General features: G+C 57.8%; 1 protein-coding gene across 1 annotated transcript; it reads left to right on the top strand.

Annotated features, from left to right (window-relative positions):
- Window positions 1–15,760: 15,760 nt before the first annotated feature.
- LOC132321045 (mitochondrial import receptor subunit TOM40 homolog) lies at window positions 15,761–21,484 on the top strand (the record flags this gene model as incomplete). The annotated part of the gene is made up of 8 exons (XM_059834652.1): window positions 15,761–15,965; window positions 17,377–17,444; window positions 17,525–17,617; window positions 17,718–17,819; window positions 19,392–19,497; window positions 21,004–21,126; window positions 21,220–21,296; window positions 21,382–21,484. Coding segments are annotated over exons 1-8 (877 nt in total), but the record flags the coding sequence as incomplete, so codon positions are not given.
- Between the last annotated feature and the right edge of the window lie 487 nt (window positions 21,485–21,971).

Below are 21,971 nucleotides of genomic sequence, written 5' to 3'. Positions count from 1 at the left end.
ATGGGTTGGTGGCCTCTGTGGGTCGGTGGCCTCCGTGGAGTCAAAGTCGGTGGTGGTTGGTGGCCTCCATGGGTCAATATCTCACATGGGTTGATGTCCTGCATGGAGTGGTGGCCGCTGTGGGTCGGTGGCCTCCGTGGAGTCAAGGTCTGTGGTGGTTGATGGCCTCCATGGGTCAATATCTCACGTGGGTTGACGTCCTATATGGGTCGGTGGCCTCTGGGGGGTGGTGGCGTCCATGGAGTCAAGGTCTGTAGCAGTTGGTGGCCTCTATGGGTCAATATCTCACATGGGTTGATGTCCTATATGGGTCGGTGGCCTCTGTGGGGTGGTGGCCTCCCCCTCTCCTTTCTGATCCCCCCCCTCTCCGAGAGCTCTGCCCCAAACACGAGATATTTATTCAAGACCGTGGTCCACGAGTGGTCAATGCCGAAGCGGGGGGAGATCTGGACTTCTGGGTCCAAGAGAAGAAAAGGGACCTCTGGGTCCCTTGGGGGGGTGGGGTGGGGGTGGGCACACGTGGATGCCTGGGGTCGCTGGTGTGGGGGATGCGCCTGACCGGAGATGTGGGTCTCCCAGTGGGAAGAGGTGGGAGAAGACCTGGACCCCTGGGAGATAGGGGGGGGTGTCGGCTGAGCGCACCCAAACGACTGGGTCCCTTCTACGATGGGAGTTTGGCGCCATCTAGTGGCCCAGAAACGTCACGGCACCCATAGGGTGGGTGCTCCCCCACCCAACCCAACCCCACCCCAAGTGGACAACCGGGCCCCCCCCCAACTCAAAGTACACACCCCCCTCCCCCCCAAAAGGGGACCCAGGAATTCGGGCTCATTGTGCTCTAGCTCCTCCCATGCAAATAAGCATGCAAATGAGCATGCAAATGAGCCTGGGGAGGAGCAGGAAGACGCCTCAACCCCACCAATGCCGGGGTGCCCCCAAACATTCACCCCCCCCTTTAGGGGGTATTTGGGGGGCTGGGGGGGGGTATAATCCAAATTAGGACTAATTAACGCATAAACTCAACTTTGAGTTTTATCTAATTAATAGAGGCATTAATTATTCTCCATCCGCACGGAAAAAAAAACATTATTATATAGAAAAATGAAACTCACAGTGAAGAAGAATTAAATAGACACAAGTTAAAATTAAAATAATTAAAAAACCCAATAAAAGCAACAAAAAAGAAAATTAATTAGGTGTAACGCACGCACGCAAGCTACAGCGTCTCTTTAACGAAGCAATCATTAATTACACCCAATTAGCCGGAGAAAATTTAAAATTCACATTTAAACTCAAGATTAGAATACTAATTGGTGGTGATTAATGTAAATTAATGTATAAATTATTATTTAATAGAGCACAGGCATTAATCGCATCCAAATAGCAGTCGACTCGTCATCAAAACCGTCTAATTTAAGATAAATAAAATTAGAGAGCGATTTGGGCATAATTAACGTGCACACCCGGCCTAATTATGATTTAAAATATGACAGGCATTGATTACGCCCAATTAGAACTCAACTCATCATTAAAAACGTAGAAATTAAGATGAATAAATCCAGAATACTGATCGGGTTTAGCGTTACAGTTACGGCGACGGTGAAGATTCACCGTCAGGCTTAGGGTTAGGCCGAGAATGAGGGTTTAGGCCTAGACTTAGGGTTTAAGTTAGCGCTTTGAGGAGGATTTAGGCCTAGAATTAAAGTTTAGGCCTAGAATTAGGGTTTAGATGAGCACTTTGGGGTGGATTTAGGCCTAGAATTAGGGTTTAGGCCTAGAATTAGGGTTTAAGTTAGCGCTTTGGGGAGGATTTAGGCCTAGAATTAGGATTTAGGCCTAGAATTAGGGTTTAAATTAGTGCTTTGGGGAGGGTTTGGGCCTAGAATTAGGATTTAGGCCTAGAATTAGGGTTTAAATTAGTGCTTTGGGGAGGGTTTGGGCCTAGAATTAGGGTTTAGGCCTAGACTTAGGGTTTAAGTTACCGCTTTGGGGAGGATTTAGGCCTAGAATTAGGGTTTAGGTGAGCACTTTGGGGAGGGTTTAGACGCAGAATTAGGGTTTAGGCCCAGAATTAGGGTTTAGTTTAGCGCTTTGAGGAGGATTTAGGCCCAGAGTTAGGGTTTAGGCCCAGAATTAGGCTTCAGGTTAGTACTTTGGGGAGGGTTTGCACCTAGAATTAGGGTTTAGGCCTCAAATTAGGGTTCAGGTGAGCTCTTGGGGTGGGGTTTAGGCCTGGAGTTAGGGTTTACTTTAGCTCTTTGAGGAGGATTTAGGCCTAGAATTAAAGTTTAGGCCTAGAATTAGGGTTTAGGTGAGCACTTTGGGGAGGGTTTGGGCCTAGAATTAGGGTTTAGGCCTAGAATTACGGTTTAAATTAGTGCTTTGGGGAGGATTTGGGCCTAGAATTAGGGTTTAGGCCTAGAATTAGGGTTTAGGTGAGCACTTTGGGGACGGTTTAGACCCGGAATTAGGGTTTAGGCCCAGAATTAGGGTTTAGTTTAGCACTTTGAGGAGGATTTAGGCCTGGAGTTAGGGTTTAGTCCCAGAATTAAGCTTCAGGTTAGTACTTTGGGGAGGGTTTGGACATAGAATTAGGGTTCAGGCCTCAAATTAGGGTTCAGGTGAGCACTTTGGGTGGGGTTTAGGCCCAGAATTAGGGTTTAGGCCCGGAGTTAGGGTTTAAGTGAGCACTTTGGAGAGGGTTTAGGCCTGAAGTTAGGGTTTAGGCCTAGAATTAGAGTTTAAGTTACCGCTTTGGGGAGGGTTTAGGCCTAGAATTACGGTTTTAGCCTAGAATTAGGGTTTAGTTGAGCTCTTTGGGGAGGGTTTAGGCCCAGAATAACAGTTTAGGCCTAGAATTAGGGTTTAGGTGAGCATTTTGGATAGGGTTTAGGCCTAGAATGAGGGTTTAGGCCTAGAATTAGGGTTTAGGCGAGCGCTTTGGGGAGGGTTTACGCCCGCAATAACGGTTTAGGCCTAGAATTAGGGTTTAGGTGAGCATTTTGGATAGGGTTTAGGCCTAGAATGAGGGTTTAGGCCTAGAATGAGGGTTTAGGCGAGCGCTTTGGGTGGGTTTAGGCCTAGATGTCACGTTTAGGCCCAGATTTAGGGTTTGGTTTCATGCGTTGGGTGGGGTTTAGGCCTACAGTTGGGCTTTAGGGTCAGGACAGGGTTTAGGGTTGGGGTCACAGCTGCTTTTGAGCTTGGAGGCCGAACATATCTTGACGGCCACGTCTTCTCCCCAAGCTGGGTTCCGCTCCAAATCCGTTCAATTCCCCCTTTTCCTGGAATTACGGAATTTCGCTGCTTCACAACGTCCCTACGCTGACCCTTCCCCTACGAATCCCCCCAAATCCCCCCACACGACCTTCTCCAGAAGGTCCTTCACCCCATTCCGACCCACGTACGACCCTTCCTCGCCACCGTGGACCTTCATCCCGGCGCTCCGGCGCTTCCGGGGCGCCTGAATTAACGCCCTCCCCGCGAACAACCCGGCCCGGCCCACGTCTTCCGCCTAAACCTCACTGAAGAACGTCGCCTTGAAGAGCGACCAGGGTAGGAGAAAGCAGTAACACAGCCACAGTCCAAGAAAACAAAAAATCCCTTTTTTTTTCCATTAAAAACCCCAAAACCCCCATTATTTCGACTTTTAACATACCCCACAAGGAGTAAAAACCCTACCCCACGTGGACAAGGTTAGACCATAACCATTCGTCCCCACCACGTCCGTTCCTTCCACCCGCCCGGGACACTGGGCCGTCACCCCGGTCCCACCTACCAGCCTCGGTGGACGGATCCTTCTTCTCTTCAAGTCACCTGACTCCGCCGAGTCTCCCTCAGGGACGTCCCTCGGTCCCGCGGCCCCTGGAAAACACCCCGGAAGCGACTCAACGCGCTGCACGCCAAGAGCTGCCGGCTCGAGAGCGACTGTCTCCGCCGAACCGGGTCACCAGGGCTCAACGGATCCCCAGGTCCACGGTGGGATCAAGCTACCCCTGACTCTACTACGACCATGGGCAAAGCAGCTCCAACGCCCACGTAGACAACACAACCGTGACCACAGGATGGAACAAGAGCAGATTAATTCCGGAGAAGAGACACAACTTGCCCGGAAGTCCTACGCCGGCCATGGATGCTCTAGCGTGATCCTCAAGAGATGAATGCCACGGCTTGGCGGTGAAGATCGCCGGTGAAGGCGAGATGATTTATGGAGAGAAATCCTCCAGAAAGACTTAAGACCATGACAACACGGGGAAGAAACCCCCGAAAGAACTCTGTGATGGATCATCAAGACAAGACCTGAAGGACAACGTCCGAGCAAGAGCCACAAGAACGACCGGCCAGGAAGACCTACAGAAGACTCGCTCTTCTACTCCGTAGCGCAAGACGCGGCGCTGAGAACTTGAGGTGGGAAGGAGATGACAGATGGTCACCGCCATAGCGGCACGGCGCCAATGTGGATGTCCTCAAGCGTGAGGAGCAAAGACGAACGTCAAGACACGAGAGGTCGCGGGACATACGCGAACACGCACACACACAACATTAAGTGCACACCACCGAGACCTTCTGGAGCTGCTTTGCCCATGGTACAAACCAGTTGCTCTACCTCAAGGCGACTCCCCTTGAGCAACCCATCCTGTGGCACCCATTTTAACACGCGTGTGCTCCCCACCGTCTACAAGCTTTCGCTCCACAACTTAGCTTTTGCGGTGCCGTAGGTCACGCTCCATCCACAGCTCCATCCTCAACGGTGAGAATCCTTTGATGGACGTGTCCCTCTTGGTCATCTGCAGAAGAAAAAACAAACCAGGTTGACGCCTGCATCACCCATGACATAATAGTCCTCCAAAACTCAACGTTGAGCTGCTCACCTGCTCCGCTCTCATGTCAAGACAACGTTGTCGTGATCAGAGTCGCCCACAGGAGCTGGGACTCCTCGAAGGACCACGAAGAAGGTGGGGGGACACCTGGAAAACCCAAGCAGGCGACACATCAACCCACACACGGTGCCCCATGAAGGAACCACCACTCCCAGTTGGGTCTTCATGTCTCACCTCGCCCGGCCACACTCTCAGAGAGGTGGACATCCCTCTTTCCACGTGACTTCGCACCTTAAAAATAACACAGAGGGTTAGCTTGTCCTACAGGCACCAGCGGTGGCACGTCCTCTCCATCACTGGACCCCAACTGACCTTCTTGAGGTTCTCCGCTTGTCATCTTCTAACTCCTTTCGGTGTCCATCTCCTTGTTCTGCAGTAACGACGTAAAAATTATCACCCGGATGCTGAGAAATAGCTTAAAACCCCAAGAAAATGTTCTCCACGAGACTTCTTCAGTCCGCTGACCTTCTCCACTGGGGCTTCGTGGTCCAATCCACCACGCCAAGCCAAGCTCACCTTGGCAAGATCGCCAAAAAGAAAAAAGTATTAATTAAAATATTAATTAAGATATTACCAGACTAGGCACGCTTCCTCTTTCTTCTCCCCACCCCAGACTCTGCTCCCATCCCATGCTGCTGCTGCTGGTGGTGGTCACTGTGTCACACACCTGCTTGTAGGGTTGGATCCATCTCCGATGTCTTGGGAAGAGGAGACTTTGGTGCCATGCTCTTGCCTCCAAATTTTTTCAAGAGATCTGCCTGGACAAGACCTCGAGCCCTGACCTCCCAACTTTTGAATAACATCTACCCAGGGACCTTGAGCCTTGAAGGACACCTGCCTGGAGGCCACCTCGAGCTCTTACCTCCGGAACCCTGAAGGACATCTGCCCAGAGAAGATCTGGAGCTCTTACCTCCAAGATTTGAAGGACGTTCTGCCCAGAGACTTTGAGCTCTTACCTCCAAACCTTTAAAGGACGTCTGCTGGGAGGCCACCTCAAGCTCTTACCTTCCAAATGTTGAAGGACATCTGCCTAGAGACCACCTCGAGCTCTTGCCTCCAAACCCTGAAGGACATCTGCCAGGAGACCTCAAGCTCTTACCTGCAAGGCTTTGAAGAACATCTGACCAGAGACCTCAAGCTCTTACCTCTGAACCTTTGAAGGACATCCACCTGGATAAGACCTCAAGCTCTTACCTCCAAACCTTGAAGGACGCCTGCCTGGAGGCCACCTCGAGCTCTTACCTCCAAACCTTTGAAGGACATCTGCCCGGAGACAATCTTGAGGTCTTACCTCCCAACTTTGAAGAACATCTGCCTGGAGACCACCTCAAGCTCTTACCTCTGAATCCTGAAGGACACCCGCCAGGAGACCTCAAGTCTTACCTTCAAAACCTTTGAAGGACACCTGACCAGAGACCACCTCGAGCTCTTACCTCCGAAACCCTGAAGAACATCTGTCAGGAGACCTCAAGCTCTTACCTTCAAAACTTGGAAGAATGTCTGACCAGAGACCTCAAGCTCTTACCTCTGAACCTTTGAGGGACATCCACTGAGAGAAGACCTCAAGATATTACCTCCAAAGCCTGAAGGACACCTGCCTAGAGGCCACCTCAAGGTCTTACCTCCAAACCTTTGAAGGACATCTGCCTGGAGACAATCTTGAGGTCTTACCTCCAAATCCAGAGCAACATCTGCCTGGAGACCACCTCGAGCTCTTACCTCCAAACCCAGATGGACATCTGCCCAGAGATTATCTTGAGCTCTTACCTCCAAGATTTGAAGGACATTCTGCCCAGAGACCTCGAGCTCTTACCTCCAAACCTTGAAGGACATCTGCATGGAGACCACCTCAAGCTCTTACCTCCACGATTTGAAGGACATTCTGCCCAAAGACCTCTAGCTCTTACCTTCCAAATGTTGAAGGACATCTGCCTGGAGACAACCGTGAGGCCTTACCTCCAAACCTTGAAGGACACCTGCATGGAGGCAACCTCAAGCTCTTACCTCCGAACTTGAAGGACGTCTGCTTTGAGACCACCTCAAGCTCTTACCTTCACAACCTTTGAAGGACATCTGACCAGAGACCACCTCAAGCTCTTACCTCCAAACCTTGAGGGACACCTGCCAGGAGACCTCAAGCTCTTACCTTCAAGGCTTTGAAGAACATCTGAGCAGAGACCTCAAGCTCTCACCTCTGAACCTTTGGGGACATCCACCTGGAAAAGACCTCAAGCTCTTACCTCCAAACTTTGATAGACACCTGCCGGAGAAGACCTTGAGCTCTTACCTCCAAACCTTTGAAGGACATCTGCCTAGAGACAATCTTGAGGTCTTACCTCCAAATCCAGAGTGATATCTGCCTGTAGACCTCAAGATCTTACCTCCGAACCTTGAAGGACGTCTGCCCAGAGAAGACCTCAAGCTCTTACCTCTGAACGTTTGAAGGACATCTGCATGGAGACCAGCTCAAGTTCTTACCTCTGAACCTTAAGGACATCTGCCCAGAGACCTCAAGCTCTTACCTTCCAAAGATGGAAGGACATCTGCTGGGAGGCCACCTCAAGCTCTTACCTCTGAATCCTGAAGGACATCTGCTCAGAGAAGACTTCAAATTCTTACCTCTAAGATTTGAAAGACCTTCTGCCCAGAGACCTCAAGCTCTTACCTCCAAACGTGGAAGGAGGTCTTCATGGAGGCCACCTCGAGCTCTTACCTCTGAACCTTGAAGACATCTGTCCAGAAACCACCTTCCAGCTCTTACCTTCAAAACCTGAAGTACATCTGCCCAGAGAAGACCTCAAGCTCTTACCTCCACAATTTGAAGGACATTCTGCCCAGAGACCTCCATCTCTTACCTTCCAAATGTTGAAGGACGCCTGCCTGGACACAACCGTGAGGACCTACCTCCAAACCTTGAAGGAAACCTGCATGGAGGCAACCTCAAGCTCTTACCTCCAAACTTGAAGGATGTCTGCTTGGAGACCACCTGAAGCTCTTGCCATCACAACCTTTGAAGGATATCGGACCAGGGACCACCTCAAGTTTTTACCTCCAAACCCTGAAGGACGTCTGCCAGTAGACCTCAAGCTCTTACCTTCAAGGCTTTGAAGAACGTCTGACCAGAGACTTCAAGCTCTTACCTCTGAACCTTTGAAGGACATCCTCCTGTAGAAGACCTCAAGATATTACCTCCGAACCTTGAAGGACGTCTGCCTGGAAACAACCGTGAGGCCTTACCTCCAAACTTGGAAGGACGTCTGTCTGGAGACCACCTCAAGCTCTTACCTCCAAACGTTGAAGGACGCCTGACAGGAGACCTCAAGCTCTTACCTTCCAAACGTGGAAGTACGTCTGCATGGAGACCACCTCGAGCTCTTACCTCTGAAGCCTGAAGAACATCTGTCTGGAGAAGACTTCAAGCTCTTACCTCCACGAGTTGAAGGACATCTGCCCAGAGACCACCTTCCAGCTCTTACCTCCAAACCCTGAAGAATGTCTGCCCAGAGAAGACCTCAAGCTCTTACCTCCACGATTTGAAGGACCTTCTGTCCAGAGACCTCCAGCTCTTACCTCCCAATCTTGAGGGACATCTGCCTGGAGACCACCTCAAGCTCTTACCTTCTAAACCTTTGAAGGACATCTGACAAAAGACCACCTCAATCTCTTACCTCCGAACTTCGAAGGACACCTGGCCCCAGGACCTCCAGCTCTTACCTCCAAATCTGGAAGGACATCTGCCTGGAGACCACCTCAAGCTCTTACCTTCTAAACCTTTGAAGGACATCTGACCAGGGACCACCTTGCAGCTCTTACCTCTGAACTTTGAAGGACACCTGCCCAGACAAGACCTCCAGCTCTTACCTCCACGATTTGAAGGACCTTCTGTCCAGAGACCTCCAGCTCTTACCTCCAAACCTTGAAGGACACCTGCCCATAGAAGACCTCCAGCTCTTACCTTCAAGGCTTTGAAGAACGTCTGACCAGAGACTTCAAGCTCTTACCTCTGAACCTTTGAAGGACATCCTCCTGTAGAAGACCTCAAGATATTACCTCCAAACCTTCAGGGACGTCTGCCTGGAGGCCACCTCAATTTCTTACCTTCAAAACTTCGAAGGACACCTGCCCAAAGACCTCCAGCTCTTACCTCCAAATCTTGAAGGACATTCTGCCCGGAGACCTCGACGTCTTACCTCCTAACATGGAAGGACATCTGCATGGAGACCACCTCGAGCTCTTACCTCTGAACCTTGAAGTCATCTCCCCAGAGACCACCTTGCAGCTCTTACCTCCAAACCCTGAAGGACGTCTGCCCAGAGAAGACCTCAAGCTCTTACCTTCACGATTTGAAGGACCTTCTGTCCAGAGACCTCCAGCTCTTACCTCCCAATCTTGAGGGACATCTGCCTGGAGACCACCTCGAGCTCTTACCTCTGAACCTTGAAGACATCTGCCCAGAGACCTCAAGCTCTTACCTTCCAAACATGGAAGGACATCTGCTGGGAGACCACCTCAAGCTCTTACCTCCCAATCCTGAAAGACATCTGCCCAGATAAAACTTCAAGTTCTTACCTCTAACATTTGAAAGACCTTCTGCCCAGAGACCTCGAGCTCTTACCTCCAAACGTGGAAGGACATCTGCATGGAGTCCACCTCGAGCTCTTACCTCCAAACCCTGAAGAACATCTGCCTGGAGACCACCTCAAGCTCTTACCTCCACGATTTGAAGGACATTCTGTGCAGAGACCTCCATCTCTTACCTTCCAAATGTTGAAGGACGCCTGCCTGGAAACAACCGTGAGGACCTACCTCCAAACCTTGAAGGAAACCTGCATGGAGACAACCTCAAGCTCTTACCTCTAAACTTGAAGGATGTCTGCTTGGAGACCACCTGAAGCTCTTGCCATCACAACCTTTGAAGGATATCAGACCAGGGACCACCTCGAGCTCTTACCTCCAAACCCTGAAGAACGTCTGCCCAGAGAAGACCTCAAGCTCTTACCTCCACGATTTGAAGGACCTTCTGCCCAAAAACCTCGAGCTCTTACCTCCAAATCTTCAAGAACGTCTGCATGGAGACCACCTCGAGCTCTCACCTCTGATGGACACCTCCTGGAGAAGACCTCGAGCTCTTCCCTCCAAACGTGGGTGGAAGGACACCCGCCCGGAGACCACCCCACGACCCCAAAGCTCCAACAGCAGAAGGAATGTCAAACACAAAGCCACGAGGCCGAACAAGACCCCCCTGAGCCCTGAGACCGAAGAAGACACCCCCCCCCCCCCCCAAGGTCCAAGGCTGAAGAAGACCCCCCCACGGAGCCCCGAGGCTGAAGAAGACCACCCCCTGAACCCCGAGACCGAGGAATACTCCCCCGAGCCCCAAGGCCAAAGAAGACCCCCCCAGTGCCGAAGAAGACCCCCCCAAAGCTGAAGAAGACCCCCCCAATCCTGAGGAAGACCCCCCTGAGCCCCGAGACCAAAGAAAACCCCCTCAGTCCTGAGGAAGACCCCCCCGAGGCCGAAGAAGACCCCCCGCAATCCTGAGGAAGACCCCCCCCGAGCCCCGAGACCGAAGAAGATCCCCCCCAATCCCGAGGAAGACTCCCCTGAGCCCCGAGACCGAAGAAGACCCCCCCAGTCGCGAGGAAGACCCCCCTAAGCCCTGAGGCCGAAGAAGACCCCCCCGAAGCTGAAGAAGACCCCCCCAATCCTGAGGAAGACCCCCCTGAGCCCCGAGACCGAAGAAGACCCCCCCAGTCCCGAGGAAGACCCCCCCGAGGCCGAAGAAGACCCCCCGCAATCCTGAGGAAGACCCCCTCGAGCCCCGAGACCGAAGAAGACCCCCCCAGTCCCGAGGAAGACCCCCCTGAGGCCGAAGAAGACCCCCCCCAGTCCCGAGGAAGACCCCCCCCGAGGCCGAAGAACACCCCCCCACAGCATCCTCCCCCCACCCAACCCAGGAGCAGAATGAACCTCCTGCCTTCCCCCACCCCGGCTTTATCTACCCAGGCCACGCCCACCCCGGCCACACCCACCCAGGCCACGCCCACCCGGGCCACACCCATTAGCACCTGGGGAGGGGCGGAGCCAACCAGGTGGAGGCTTAAGGAGGGACACCTGTGGGGCCTATAGCGCTGTATGGGGGGACCCTATGGGTGCTATGGGGGGGGCTTCTATAGGTGCCTCATTGGGGGGGGACCCTATGGGTGCTATGGGGGGGGCTTCTATAGGTGCCTCATTGGGGGGGGGGACCCTATGGGTGCTATGGGGGGGGACTTCTATAGGTGCTTCATTGTGGGGGGACCCTATGGGTGCTATGGGGGGGGACTTCTATAGGTGCTTCATTGTGGGGGGACCCTATGGCTGCTATGGGGGGGGACTTCTATAGGTGCTTCATTGTGGGGGGACCCTATGGGTGCTATGGGGGGGACTTCTATAGGTGCTTCATTGTGGGGGGACCCTATGGGTGCTATGGGGGGGGACTTCTATAGGTGCTTCATTGTGGGGGGACCCCATGGCTGCTATGGGGGGGACTTCTATAGGTGCCTCATTGTGGGGGGACCCTATGGGTGCTATGGGGGGGACTTCTATAGGTGCCTCATTGTGGGGGGGGACGCTATGGGTGCTATGGGGGGGGACTTCTATAGGTGCTTCATTGTGGGGGGGACCCTATGGGTGCTATGGGGGGGGACTTCTATAGGTGCCTCATTGTGGGGGGACCCTATGGGTGCTATGGGGGGGGACTTCTATAGGTGCTTCATTGTGGGGGGACCCTATGGGTGCTATGGGGGGGGACTTCTATAGGTGCCTCATTGTGGGGGGGACCCTATGGCTGCTATGGGGGGGGACTTCTATAGGTGCTTCATTGTGGGGGGACCCTATGGGTGCTATGGGGGGGACTTCTATAGGTGCCTCATTGTGGGGGGACCCTATGGCTGCTATGGGGGGGGACTTCTATAGGTGCCTCATTGTGGGGGGACCCTATGGGTGCTATGGGGGGGGACTTCTATAGGTGCCTCATTGTGGGGGGACCCTATGGCTGCTATGGGGGGGGACTTCTATAGGTGCCTCATTGTGGGGGGGACCCTATGGGTGCTATGGGGGGGACTTCTATAGGTGCCTCATTGTGGGGGGGACTTCTATAGGTGCTTCATTGTGGGGGGACCCTATGGGTGCTATGGGGGGGGACTTCTATAGGTGCTTCATTGTGGGGGGACCCTATGGCTGCGATGGGGGGGGACTTCTATAGGTGCCTCATTGTGGGGGGGACCCTATGGGTGCTATGGGGGGGACTTCTATAGGTGCTTCATTGTGGGGGGGACCCTATGGGTGCTATGGGGGGGACTTCTATAGGTGCTTCATTGTGGGGGGACCCTATGGGTGCTATGGGGGGGACTTCTATAGGTGCCTCATTGTGGGGGGGACCCTATGGGTGCTATGGGGGGGACTTCTATAGGTGCCTCATTGTGGGGGGACCCTATGGGTGCTATGGGGGGGGACTTCTATAGGTGCCTCATTGTGGGGGGGACCCTATGGGTGCTATGGGGGGGACTTCTATAGGTGCCTCATTGTGGGGGGACCCTATGGGTGCTATGGGGGGGGACTTCTATAGGTGCTTCATTGTGGGGGGACCCTATGGGTGCTATGGGGGGGGACTTCTATAGGTGCCTCATTGTGGGGGGGACCCTATGGGTGCTATGGGGGGGACTTCTATAGGTGCCTCATTGTGGGGGGACCCTATGGCTGCGATGGGGGGGGACTTCTATAGGTGCCTCATTGTGGGGGGGACCCTATGGGTGCTATGGGGGGGGACTTCTATAGGTGCTTCATTGTGGGGGGGACCCTATGGGTGCTATGGGGGGGGGGACTTCTATAGGTGCCTCGTGGGCCTCCCCTATAGCGAATGTACACAACGGAGACCCTATAAGCGCCTCATTGTGTGGACCCCCTACACCTCCTATATGGGAGGGGCTCCCCTATGGGGGGGGTTCCATATGATGAAGGCCCCTATAGGTACAGCGGGGGGGGGGGGGGGGGGCAGCCCTATAGCTGCCCTATAGGCGGTGTCCCCCACATATGCTGCGTGGAGCAGTCCTGTCCCTATAGCGGCCTTATTTAGGGGGTCCCCCATAGCTACAACATGGGGGGGGCCCTATAGCTGCTGTATGGGGTCCCCTATAGCGCTGTATGGGGGTCCCCTATAGCGCTGTATAAGGTCCCTATAGCGCTGTATGGGGGTCCCTATAGCGCTGTATGGGGGTCCCCTATAGCGCTGTATAAGGTCCCTATAGCACTCTATGGGGGTCCCTATAGCGCTGTATGGGGGTCCCCTATAGCGCTGTATAGGGTCCCTATAGTGCTGTATGGGGGTCCCCTATAGTGCTGTATGGGGGTCCCTATAGCGCTGTATGGGGGTCCCTATAGCACTCTATGGGGGTCCTATAGCTGCTGTATGGGGGTCCCCTATAGCGCTGTATGGGGGTCCTATAGCTGCTGTATGGGGGTCCCCTATAGCGCTGTATGGGGGTCCCTATAGCGCTGTATGGGGGTCCCCTATAGCGCTGTATGGGGGTCCCCTATAGCGCTGTATAAGGTCCCTATAGCACTCTATGGGGGTCCCTATAGCGCTGTATGGGGGTCCCCTATAGCGCTGTATAGGGTCCCTATAGCGCTGTATGGGGGTCCCCTATAGTGCTGTATGGGGGTCCCTATAGCGCTGTATGGGGGTCCCTATAGCACTCTATGGGGGTCCTATAGCTGCTGTATGGGGGTCCCCTATAGCGCTGTATGGGGGTCCTATAGCTGCTGTATGGGGGTCCCCTATAGCGCTGTATGGGGGTCCCTATAGCGCTGTATGGGGGTCCCCTATAGCTGCTGTGTGGGGGTCCCCTATAGCGCTGTATGGGGGTCCCTATAGCGCTCTATGGGGGTCCCTATAGCGCTGTATGGGGGTCCCCTATAGCGCTGTATAGGGTCCCCTATAGCGCTGTATGGGGGTCCCTATAGCGCTGTATGGGGGTCCCCTATAGCTGCTGTATAGGGTCCCTATAGCGCTGTATGGGGGTCCCCTATAGCGCTGTATGGGGGTCCCTATAGCGCTCTATGGGGGTCCCCTATAGCGCTCTATGGGGGTCCTATAGCTGCGGTATGGGGGTCCCTATAGCGCTGTATGGGGGTCCCCTATAGCGCTGTATGGGGGTCCCTATAGCGCTGTAGGGCGGGAGGGCCCATAGGTGCCCTACGGGGGGGGCCTATAGGTGCCGTACAGCGAAGGGGACCCCTATAGCCCCCCTAGAAGGGGGGTACCCTATGGAGGACCCCCTATAGCTCCCATAGGGGGGTGTCCCCATTGCCCCCCCCCACCCGTTGCCATGGAGACGCTCCTCCTCCTCCTCCTCCTCCTCTCCCCCCCTCCGCCCGCCTCAAAATGGCGGCGCCCACCGCGGCCGCTCCCGCCCGCGCGCCCTTGTCGTCTCTATGGTCGCTCGGCCCGACCTTGCGGCGGCCTCGACCAATAGGCGCGGGGCGGAGGCGGGGCGACGCCGCGCGGTGGCAAATGGGAGAGCGCAGGGCGGGGAGGGGGCGGTGCCAATCATCGCACTCCCCTCAGGGCTCCGCCGGAAGAGGCGGGAGGACAGCGCAGGGGTGGGGGCGGTGCCCCGCGCGGCTTCCGCCAATGGGAGGGCGCGGACGAGGGAGGGGAGGCGGGGCGGGAGGGGCGGCGGCCAATGGGAGCGAGGGGGCGGGGCCCGCGGTAGCCGCGCTCGGCGCTCTCCGCTCGCCGCCGCGTGAGTCCGGCGTGGGGCGGGGGGGGGTGTGGGGGGGGGGGGCAGGAGCTGCCCCCCAAGTGTGGGGCGGGGGGGGGGGCAGGATCGGGCCCCCCAAGTGTGGGGCTGCGGGCGGGGAGGCGGTTTGGGGGGGGCATTTCGGGGGGGGGGAGGCAGGATCGGGCCCTGCCATATCTGGGGCCCGGGGGGGGGGGCAGGATCGGGCCCCCCAAGTGTGGGGCTGGGGGGGGGGGGGGAGACGGGTTGGGGGGGGGGCATTGGGGGGGCAGGATCAGGCCCCACCCCCCCATGTCTGGGGTAAAGGGGGGTGTCGGGGTGGGGGGGGCAGGATCAGGCCCCCCATGTGTGGGGCGGGGGGGGGGCAGGATCAGGCCCCCCTTGTGTGGGGCGGGGGGGGGGCAGGATCAGGCCCCCCCATATGTGGGGCGGAGTGGGGGGCTCTTGGGTTGGGGGGGGCAGGATCAGTCCCCCCTCCCCAATGTGTGGGGCTGGGGGGGGGGGGCAATTATGGGGGGCAGGATGAGGCCCCCCATATGTGGGGCGGGGGGGGGCAGGATCAGGCCCCTCATGTGTGGGGCGGAGTGGGGGACTCTCGGGTTGGGGGGGCAGGATCAGGCCCCCCCCAATGTGTGGGTCTTGGGGGGGGCAATACTGGGGGGCAGGATCAGGCCCCCCCCCAATGTGTGGGGCTGGGGGGGGGGGCAATTATGGGGGGCAGGATGAGGCCCCCCCATATGTGGGGCGGGGGGGGCAGGATCAGGCCCCCCCCCAATGTGTGGGGCTGGGGGGGGGGGGCAGGATGAGGCCCCCATATGTGGGGCAGGGGGGGGGGCTGTCAGGTTGGGGGGCGCAGGATCAGCCCCACACATTGGGGGGGACTCATTTTGGGGGGGCAGGATCAGCCCCCCTCCCCCCCCATATATTGGCTCTGGGGGGGATCAGGTTGGGGGGGGACACACTTGTGGGGGGCAGGATCAGACCCCCATGTGTGGGGCGGGAGGGGGACACACTTTGGGGTCCCCCCCCCCCGCTATGGGGTGAGGTGTGGGGGCGGCTGTCTGACCCCCTCCCCCCCCCCCCCCCCAGCCCCCACCATGGGCAACGTCCTGGCCGCCGGCTCCCCCCCTCCCCCCCCCCACCGCCCCTCCCCCGCTCCTGCCGGTGCCCCCCGGTTTTGGGGGACCCCCCCCCCGTCAGTGCTTTGGGGGGACCCCCCCCCCCCGCCGCGCCCCACAGAACCGGGGGGGGACCCACTGCCCAACCCCGGCGCCTTCGAGGAGTGCCACCGCCGCTGCAAGGGTGAGTTGGGGGGCGGAGGGGGGGGGGGGGTACCCCCAAATCTGACCCCCTCCCCCCCCACATCCCCCGTGGGACCCCCCCACCTCTCCGCTGGGCCCCCCACTTCTCACCCCCCCCCCCAGTTCTCGCCGGTGCCCCCCCAAATCCCCACAGTGACCCCTAAAGCCCCACGGTGCCCCCCACATCCCCACGGTGCCCCCCACATCCCCCCTGTGCCCCCCCACATCCCCATAGTGACCCCCAAATCCACTCTCTGCCCCCCACTTCCCCACGGTGCCCCCCCACATCCCCCCTGTGCCCCCCAAATCCCCATGGAGCCCCCCCAAATCCCCATGGCCCCCCACATCCCCACGGTGCCCCCACATCCCCCCTGTGCCCCCCCACATCCCCATAGTGACCCCCAAATCCACTCTCTGCCCCCACTTCCCCACGGTGCCCCCCACATCCCCCCTGTGCCCCCCAAATCCCCACAGAGCCCCCCCAAATCTCCATGGAGCCCCCCAAATCCTCACAGTGCCCCCCCAAATCCCCACAGTGCCTCCCCAAATCCCCATGGCCCCCCAAATCCCCACGGTGCCCCCCACATCCCCACGGTGCCCTTCACATCCCCACAGGGCCCCCCAAGTCCCCCTGTGCCCCCCAAATCCCCACAGAGCCCCCCAAATCCCCCCTGTGCCCCCCACTTCCCCACAGAGCCCCCCCAAATCCCCACGGTGCCCCCCCAAATCCCCATGGAGCCCCCCCAAATCCCCATGGTGCCCCCCCAAATCCCCACAGAGCCCCCCAAATCCCCCCTGTGCCCCCACATCCCCACGGTGCCCTTCACATCCCCACAGGGCCCCCCAAGTCCCCCTGTGCCCCCCAAATCCCCACAGAGCCCCCCAAATCCCCACAGTGCCCCCCAAATCCCCCCTGTGCCCCCCACTTCCCCACAGAGCCCCCCCAAATCCCCACGGTGCCCCCCCAAATCCCCATGGAGCCCCCCCAAATCCCCACAGAGCCCCCCAAATCCCCACGGTGCCCCCCACATCCCCCCTGTGCCCCCCACTTCCCCACGGAGGCCCCCCCAAATCCCCACAGAGCCCCCCAAATCCCCCATGGCCCCCCAAATCCCCACGGTGCCCCCCCAAATCCTCACAGAGCCCCCCACATCCCCACAGGGCCCCCCAAATCCTCACAGAGCCCCCAAATCCCCACGGAGCCCCCCACATCCCCACAGGGCCCCCCAAATCCCCACGGTGCCCCCCCACATCCCCTCTCTGCCCCCCACATCCCCACACTCCCCCCCCACTTTGCCCCACTGCCCCCCCCACCTGGATATTCCCCCCCCCCCGCACCCCAAAACCGGGGTGACCCCCCCCCCCCAAACCCAGGGGGGGTCCCCCCAAAACCCCACATCACCCCCCCCCAGAGCTCTTCCCCGTCCAAATGGAGGGTGTGAAGCTGACGGTGAACAAGGGGCTCAGCAACCACTTCCAGGTGGGTTTTGGGGGTGCTGGGGGGGGTTTTAAATATTGGGGTACCCCCCTCAGCACCCCAAAATTCCCCCCCCCCCCCAGGTGAACCACACAGTCGCCCTCAGCACTTTGGGGGAGTCCAACTACCATTTCGGGGCGACCTACGTGGGGACCAAACAGCTCAGCCCCACAGAGGTGAGGTTTGGGGGTACAGTGGGGGGTTTGGGGGACCCCTCCCCGGGGGGAGCACCCCCTAAATTAATTTGGGGGGGGGGGGCACCCCAAAAAAATCCAGGCGTTCCCGGTGTTGGTGGGGGACATGGACAACAGCGGCAGCCTGAACGCCCAGGTCATCCATCAGCTGACGGCGCGCCTCCGCTCCAAGGTGGCTTTCCAGGTAAAGTTGGGGGGCTCCCCCCCCCCCCCCAAAAATATTGGGGACCCCCTCACCAAAAAATATTGGGGACCCCCCCAAAAAAAAGGGGGATCCCCCCCTGAAAATGGAGGGAGTGCTGGAAATGTCGCTGAAATGGAGAGAAGCCCTAAAAGTGGGGACCCCCCCCCCCAAAAAAAAGGGGGACCCCCTAAAAAATGGGGAGAACATGAAAAGGAGGGACCCCCCCAAAAAAAAGGGGGGACCCCCCAAAATGGAGAGATGCCCTAAAAAATAGGGGACCCCCCCCAAAAAAGGGGGTTCCCCCCCTGGAAATGGTGGGACTGCTGAAGATGGGGAAGCCCTAAAAGTGGGGACCCCCCCCCAAAAAAAGGGGGACCCCCTAAAAAATGGGGAGAACATGAAAAGGAGGGACCCCCCCAAAAAAAAGGGGGGACCCCCCAAAATGGAGAGATGCCCTAAAAAATGGGGGACCCCCCCAAAAAGGGGGTTCCCCCCCTAAAAGTGTGGGATTCCTGAAGATGGGGAAGCCCTAAATGTGGGGACCCCCCCCAAAAAAAGGGGGACCCCCCTAAAAAATGGGGAGAACATGAAAAGGAGGGACCCCCCCAAAAAAAAGGGGGGACCCCCCCAAAATGGAGAGATGCCCTAAAAAATGGGGAACCCCCAAAAGAGAGGGGGACACTCCAAAAAAGGGGGACCCCATAAAAAAAGGGGGACCCCCAAAAAAAGGGGGGGACACTCCAAAAAAGGGGGACCCCATAAAAAAAGGGGGACCCCCCAAAAAAAGGGGGGACGCTCCAAAAAAGGGGGACCCCATAAAAAAAGGGGGACCCCCAAAAAAAGGGGGGGGACGCTCCAAAAAAGGGGGACCCCATAAAAAATGGGGAACCCCAAAAAAAGAGGGGGACACTCCAAAAAAGGGGGACCCCATAAAAAAAGGGGGACCCCCAAAAAAAGGGGGGGACACTCCAAAAAAAGGGGGACGCCATAAAAAATGGGGGACCCCCAAAAAAGAGGGGGACACTCCAAAAAAGGGGGACCCCCAAAAAAGAGGGGGACACTCCAAAAAAGGGGGACCCCATAAAAAAAGGGGGACCCCCAAAAAAAGGGGGGGACGCTCCAAAGAAGGGGGACCCCATAAAAAAAGGGGGACCCCCCCAAAAAAGGGGGGACACTCCAAAAAAGGGGGACCCCATAAAAAAAGGGGGACCCCCCCAAAAAAGGGGGGGACCCCCCCAAAAAAGGGGGACGCCGTAAAAAATGGGGGAGCCCCGAAAAAGAGAGGACCCCCCAAAAAGGGGGGGCCCTTCCTAAAAAAAGGGGGGACCCCCCCAAAAAAGGGGGACCCCCTAAAAAAGGGGGACCCCCCCTAAAAAAGGGGGGACCCCCCAAAAATGGGGATCACCCTAAAAGAATGAGGATCCCCATAAAAAGGAGGACTGTCCTCAAAAAAAGGGGGGCCCTAAAATTAGGGGGGACCCCCCAAAAAAAGGGGGGGCCCCCCAAAAAAAGGGGGGGCCCCCCCCAAAAAAAGTGGGGGGCCCCCCCCTTCACCCCGTTTTCTTCCCGCAGACGCAGCAGGCGAAGTTCGTCAACTGGCAGGTGGACGGGGAATATCGGGGGGCTGATTTCACGGCCGCCGTCACCCTGGGGAACCCCGATATCTTGGTGGGGTCAGGTGAGCACCCCCAAAAAAAGGGGGACCCCCCAAAAAAATGGGGGACCCCCCCCAAAATTTTGGGGGGGCTCAAAGGAGCGCACCCCCCCCCCCGTTTTGAAATAGGGAAGCCGGAATGTGGTAGCTGGGTGCTGTGGTAGGGGAGCACCCCCAAAATGGGGAACCCCCAAATTTTTGGGGGGTCACTGGGGCACCCCGATATCTTGGGGGGGTTCCCCTGAGCCCCCCAACCTCAGCACCCCAATATTATGAGGGGGACCCCCAACTGGGGCACCCCCAATATCTTGGGGGGCTCAGGGGAACCCCCCAACCGCAGCACCCCAAAATGGGGCACCCCAATATCTTGGGGGGGGCTCAGGGGAACCCCCAAAATGGGGCACCCCAATATCGGGGGGGGCTCAGGGGAACCCCCCAACTTGGCAGCCCAAAATGGTGCACCCCCAAAATCGAGGGGGACCCCCAACTGGGGCACCCCAATATCTTGGGGGGCTCAGGGGAACCCCCAAAATGGGGCACCCCAATATCTTGAGGGGGACCCCCAACTGGGGCACCCCAATATCTTGGGGGGGGCTCAGGAGAACCCCCCAAACTTGTCACCCCCAAAATGGTGCACCCCAAAATCGAGGGGGACCCCCAACTGGGGCACCCCAATATCTTGGGGGGCTCAGGGGAACCCCCCAACCTCTGCACCCCAAAATCGAGGGGCACCCCAATATCTTGGGGGGGCTCAGGGGCACTCCCCAACCTCAACGCCCCAATATCTTGAGGGGGACCCCCAACTGGGGCACCCCAATATTTTGGGGGGGCTCAGGGGAACCCCTCAACCTCAGCACCCCCAAAATGGGGCACCCCAAAATCGAGGCGGACCCCAACTGGGGCACCCCAATATTTGGGGGGGGGCTCAGGGGAACCCCCAAAATGGGGCACCCCAATATCTTGGGGGGCTCAGGGGAACCCTCAAAATGGGGCACCCCAATATCTTGAGGGGGACCCCCAAGTGGGGCACCCCAATATTTTTGGGGGGCTCAAGGGAACCCCCCAACCTCTGCACCCCAAAATGGGGCACCCCAATATCTTGGGGGGCTCAGGGGAACCCCCCAACCTCAGCACCCCAATATTTTGAGGGGGACCCCCAACTGGGGCACCCCAATATCTTGGGGGGCTCAGGGCACCCCCCAACCTCAGCACCCCAAAATCGAGGGGCACCCCAATATCTTGGGGGGGCTCAGGGGCACCCCCCAACCTCAGCACCCCAAAATAGGGCCCCCCAAAATCTCAAAGTGGGGGGGGGACGACATCAGGGGAACCCCCAAATCCCGACGCAGAGCCCCCCCCAAAATCCGCACCCCCGTTCAGGGCGCCCCAACTTCCCCTTTAGGTGGGGCTTCACCCCACTTTGGACCCCCCCCCACCGCTCCCCTCCTCCGTCGGATTTTTTGGGGGGGGGGGTCCCCCCAAAGTGGGGGTCCCCCCAAAACCCTGAGCCCCCCCTTTTTTTTTTTTTAGGGATCGTGGTCGCCCACTACCTCCAGAGCGTCACCCCGACTTTGGCCCTGGGCGGGGAACTGGTCTACCACCGCCGTCCCGGGGAGGAAGGCACCGTCCTCTCCCTCGCCGGCCGCTACACAGGTACCCCCCCAAATTTTGGGGTGCAAACAGGGGGGGGGGTACCCCAAAAAAAAGGGGGGGCCCCCCCTAAAAACCCCTATTCCCCTTCTATAGCGCCCAACTGGATCGCCACCCTGACGGTGGGACAAGCGGGCGCTCACGCCACTTATTACCACCGAGCTAACGAGCAGGTGAGGAAAAGGGGGTGCGGGGGGGACCCCAAAAATTTTGGGGGGGGGTGAACCCCAATTTTCTTCCCCCCCCCCCCCAAAATAGCTGCAGGTTGGGGTGGAGTTCGAGGCGAGCACCCGGCTGCAGGACACCAGCGTCGCCTTCGGGTACCAACTGGAGCTGCCCAAGGGGAACCTGCTCTTTAGGGGTACGGGGGGGGACCCCAAAATATGGGGGGGGGACCCCAAAATATAGGGGGGGGGACCCCAAAATATAAGGGGGGGGGGGCTAAAAGTAGAGCGGGGCGGTGGGGAGCCGGAAAACGCGGGGAGGGGTGAGGTGGGGGACGACGCGGATGTATGGGAGGGGGGATGTGGTGGAGGGGGGTGGGAAAAATATTGGGGACCCCCCCCCCCCAAAATGTAGGGGGGGGCCCTAAAAATTGGGGGGGGGGGGGGAGTGCGGAAATAGGGGGGACACCCGCGAAAAATATGGGAGGGGGGTTGAGATGAGGGGGACTGAAAAGTAGGGGAGGGGGGGACCCCAAAAATATGGGGGGGCACCAAAATAAGGGGGGGGGACACCCCAAAATATGGGGGGGGCAAAAAAATAGGGGGGGGGGAATATGGGGGGGACAAAAAAATAGGGGGGGACCCCAAAATAGGGGGGGAGCCCAAAATGGGGGGGGGAAATAA

This window comes from Gavia stellata, unplaced genomic scaffold (genome assembly GCF_030936135.1).
Source record: "Gavia stellata isolate bGavSte3 unplaced genomic scaffold, bGavSte3.hap2 HAP2_SCAFFOLD_887, whole genome shotgun sequence".
Taxonomy (NCBI): domain Eukaryota; kingdom Metazoa; phylum Chordata; class Aves; order Gaviiformes; family Gaviidae; genus Gavia; species Gavia stellata.
This window is presented reverse-complemented; position numbering and strand designations above follow the sequence as displayed.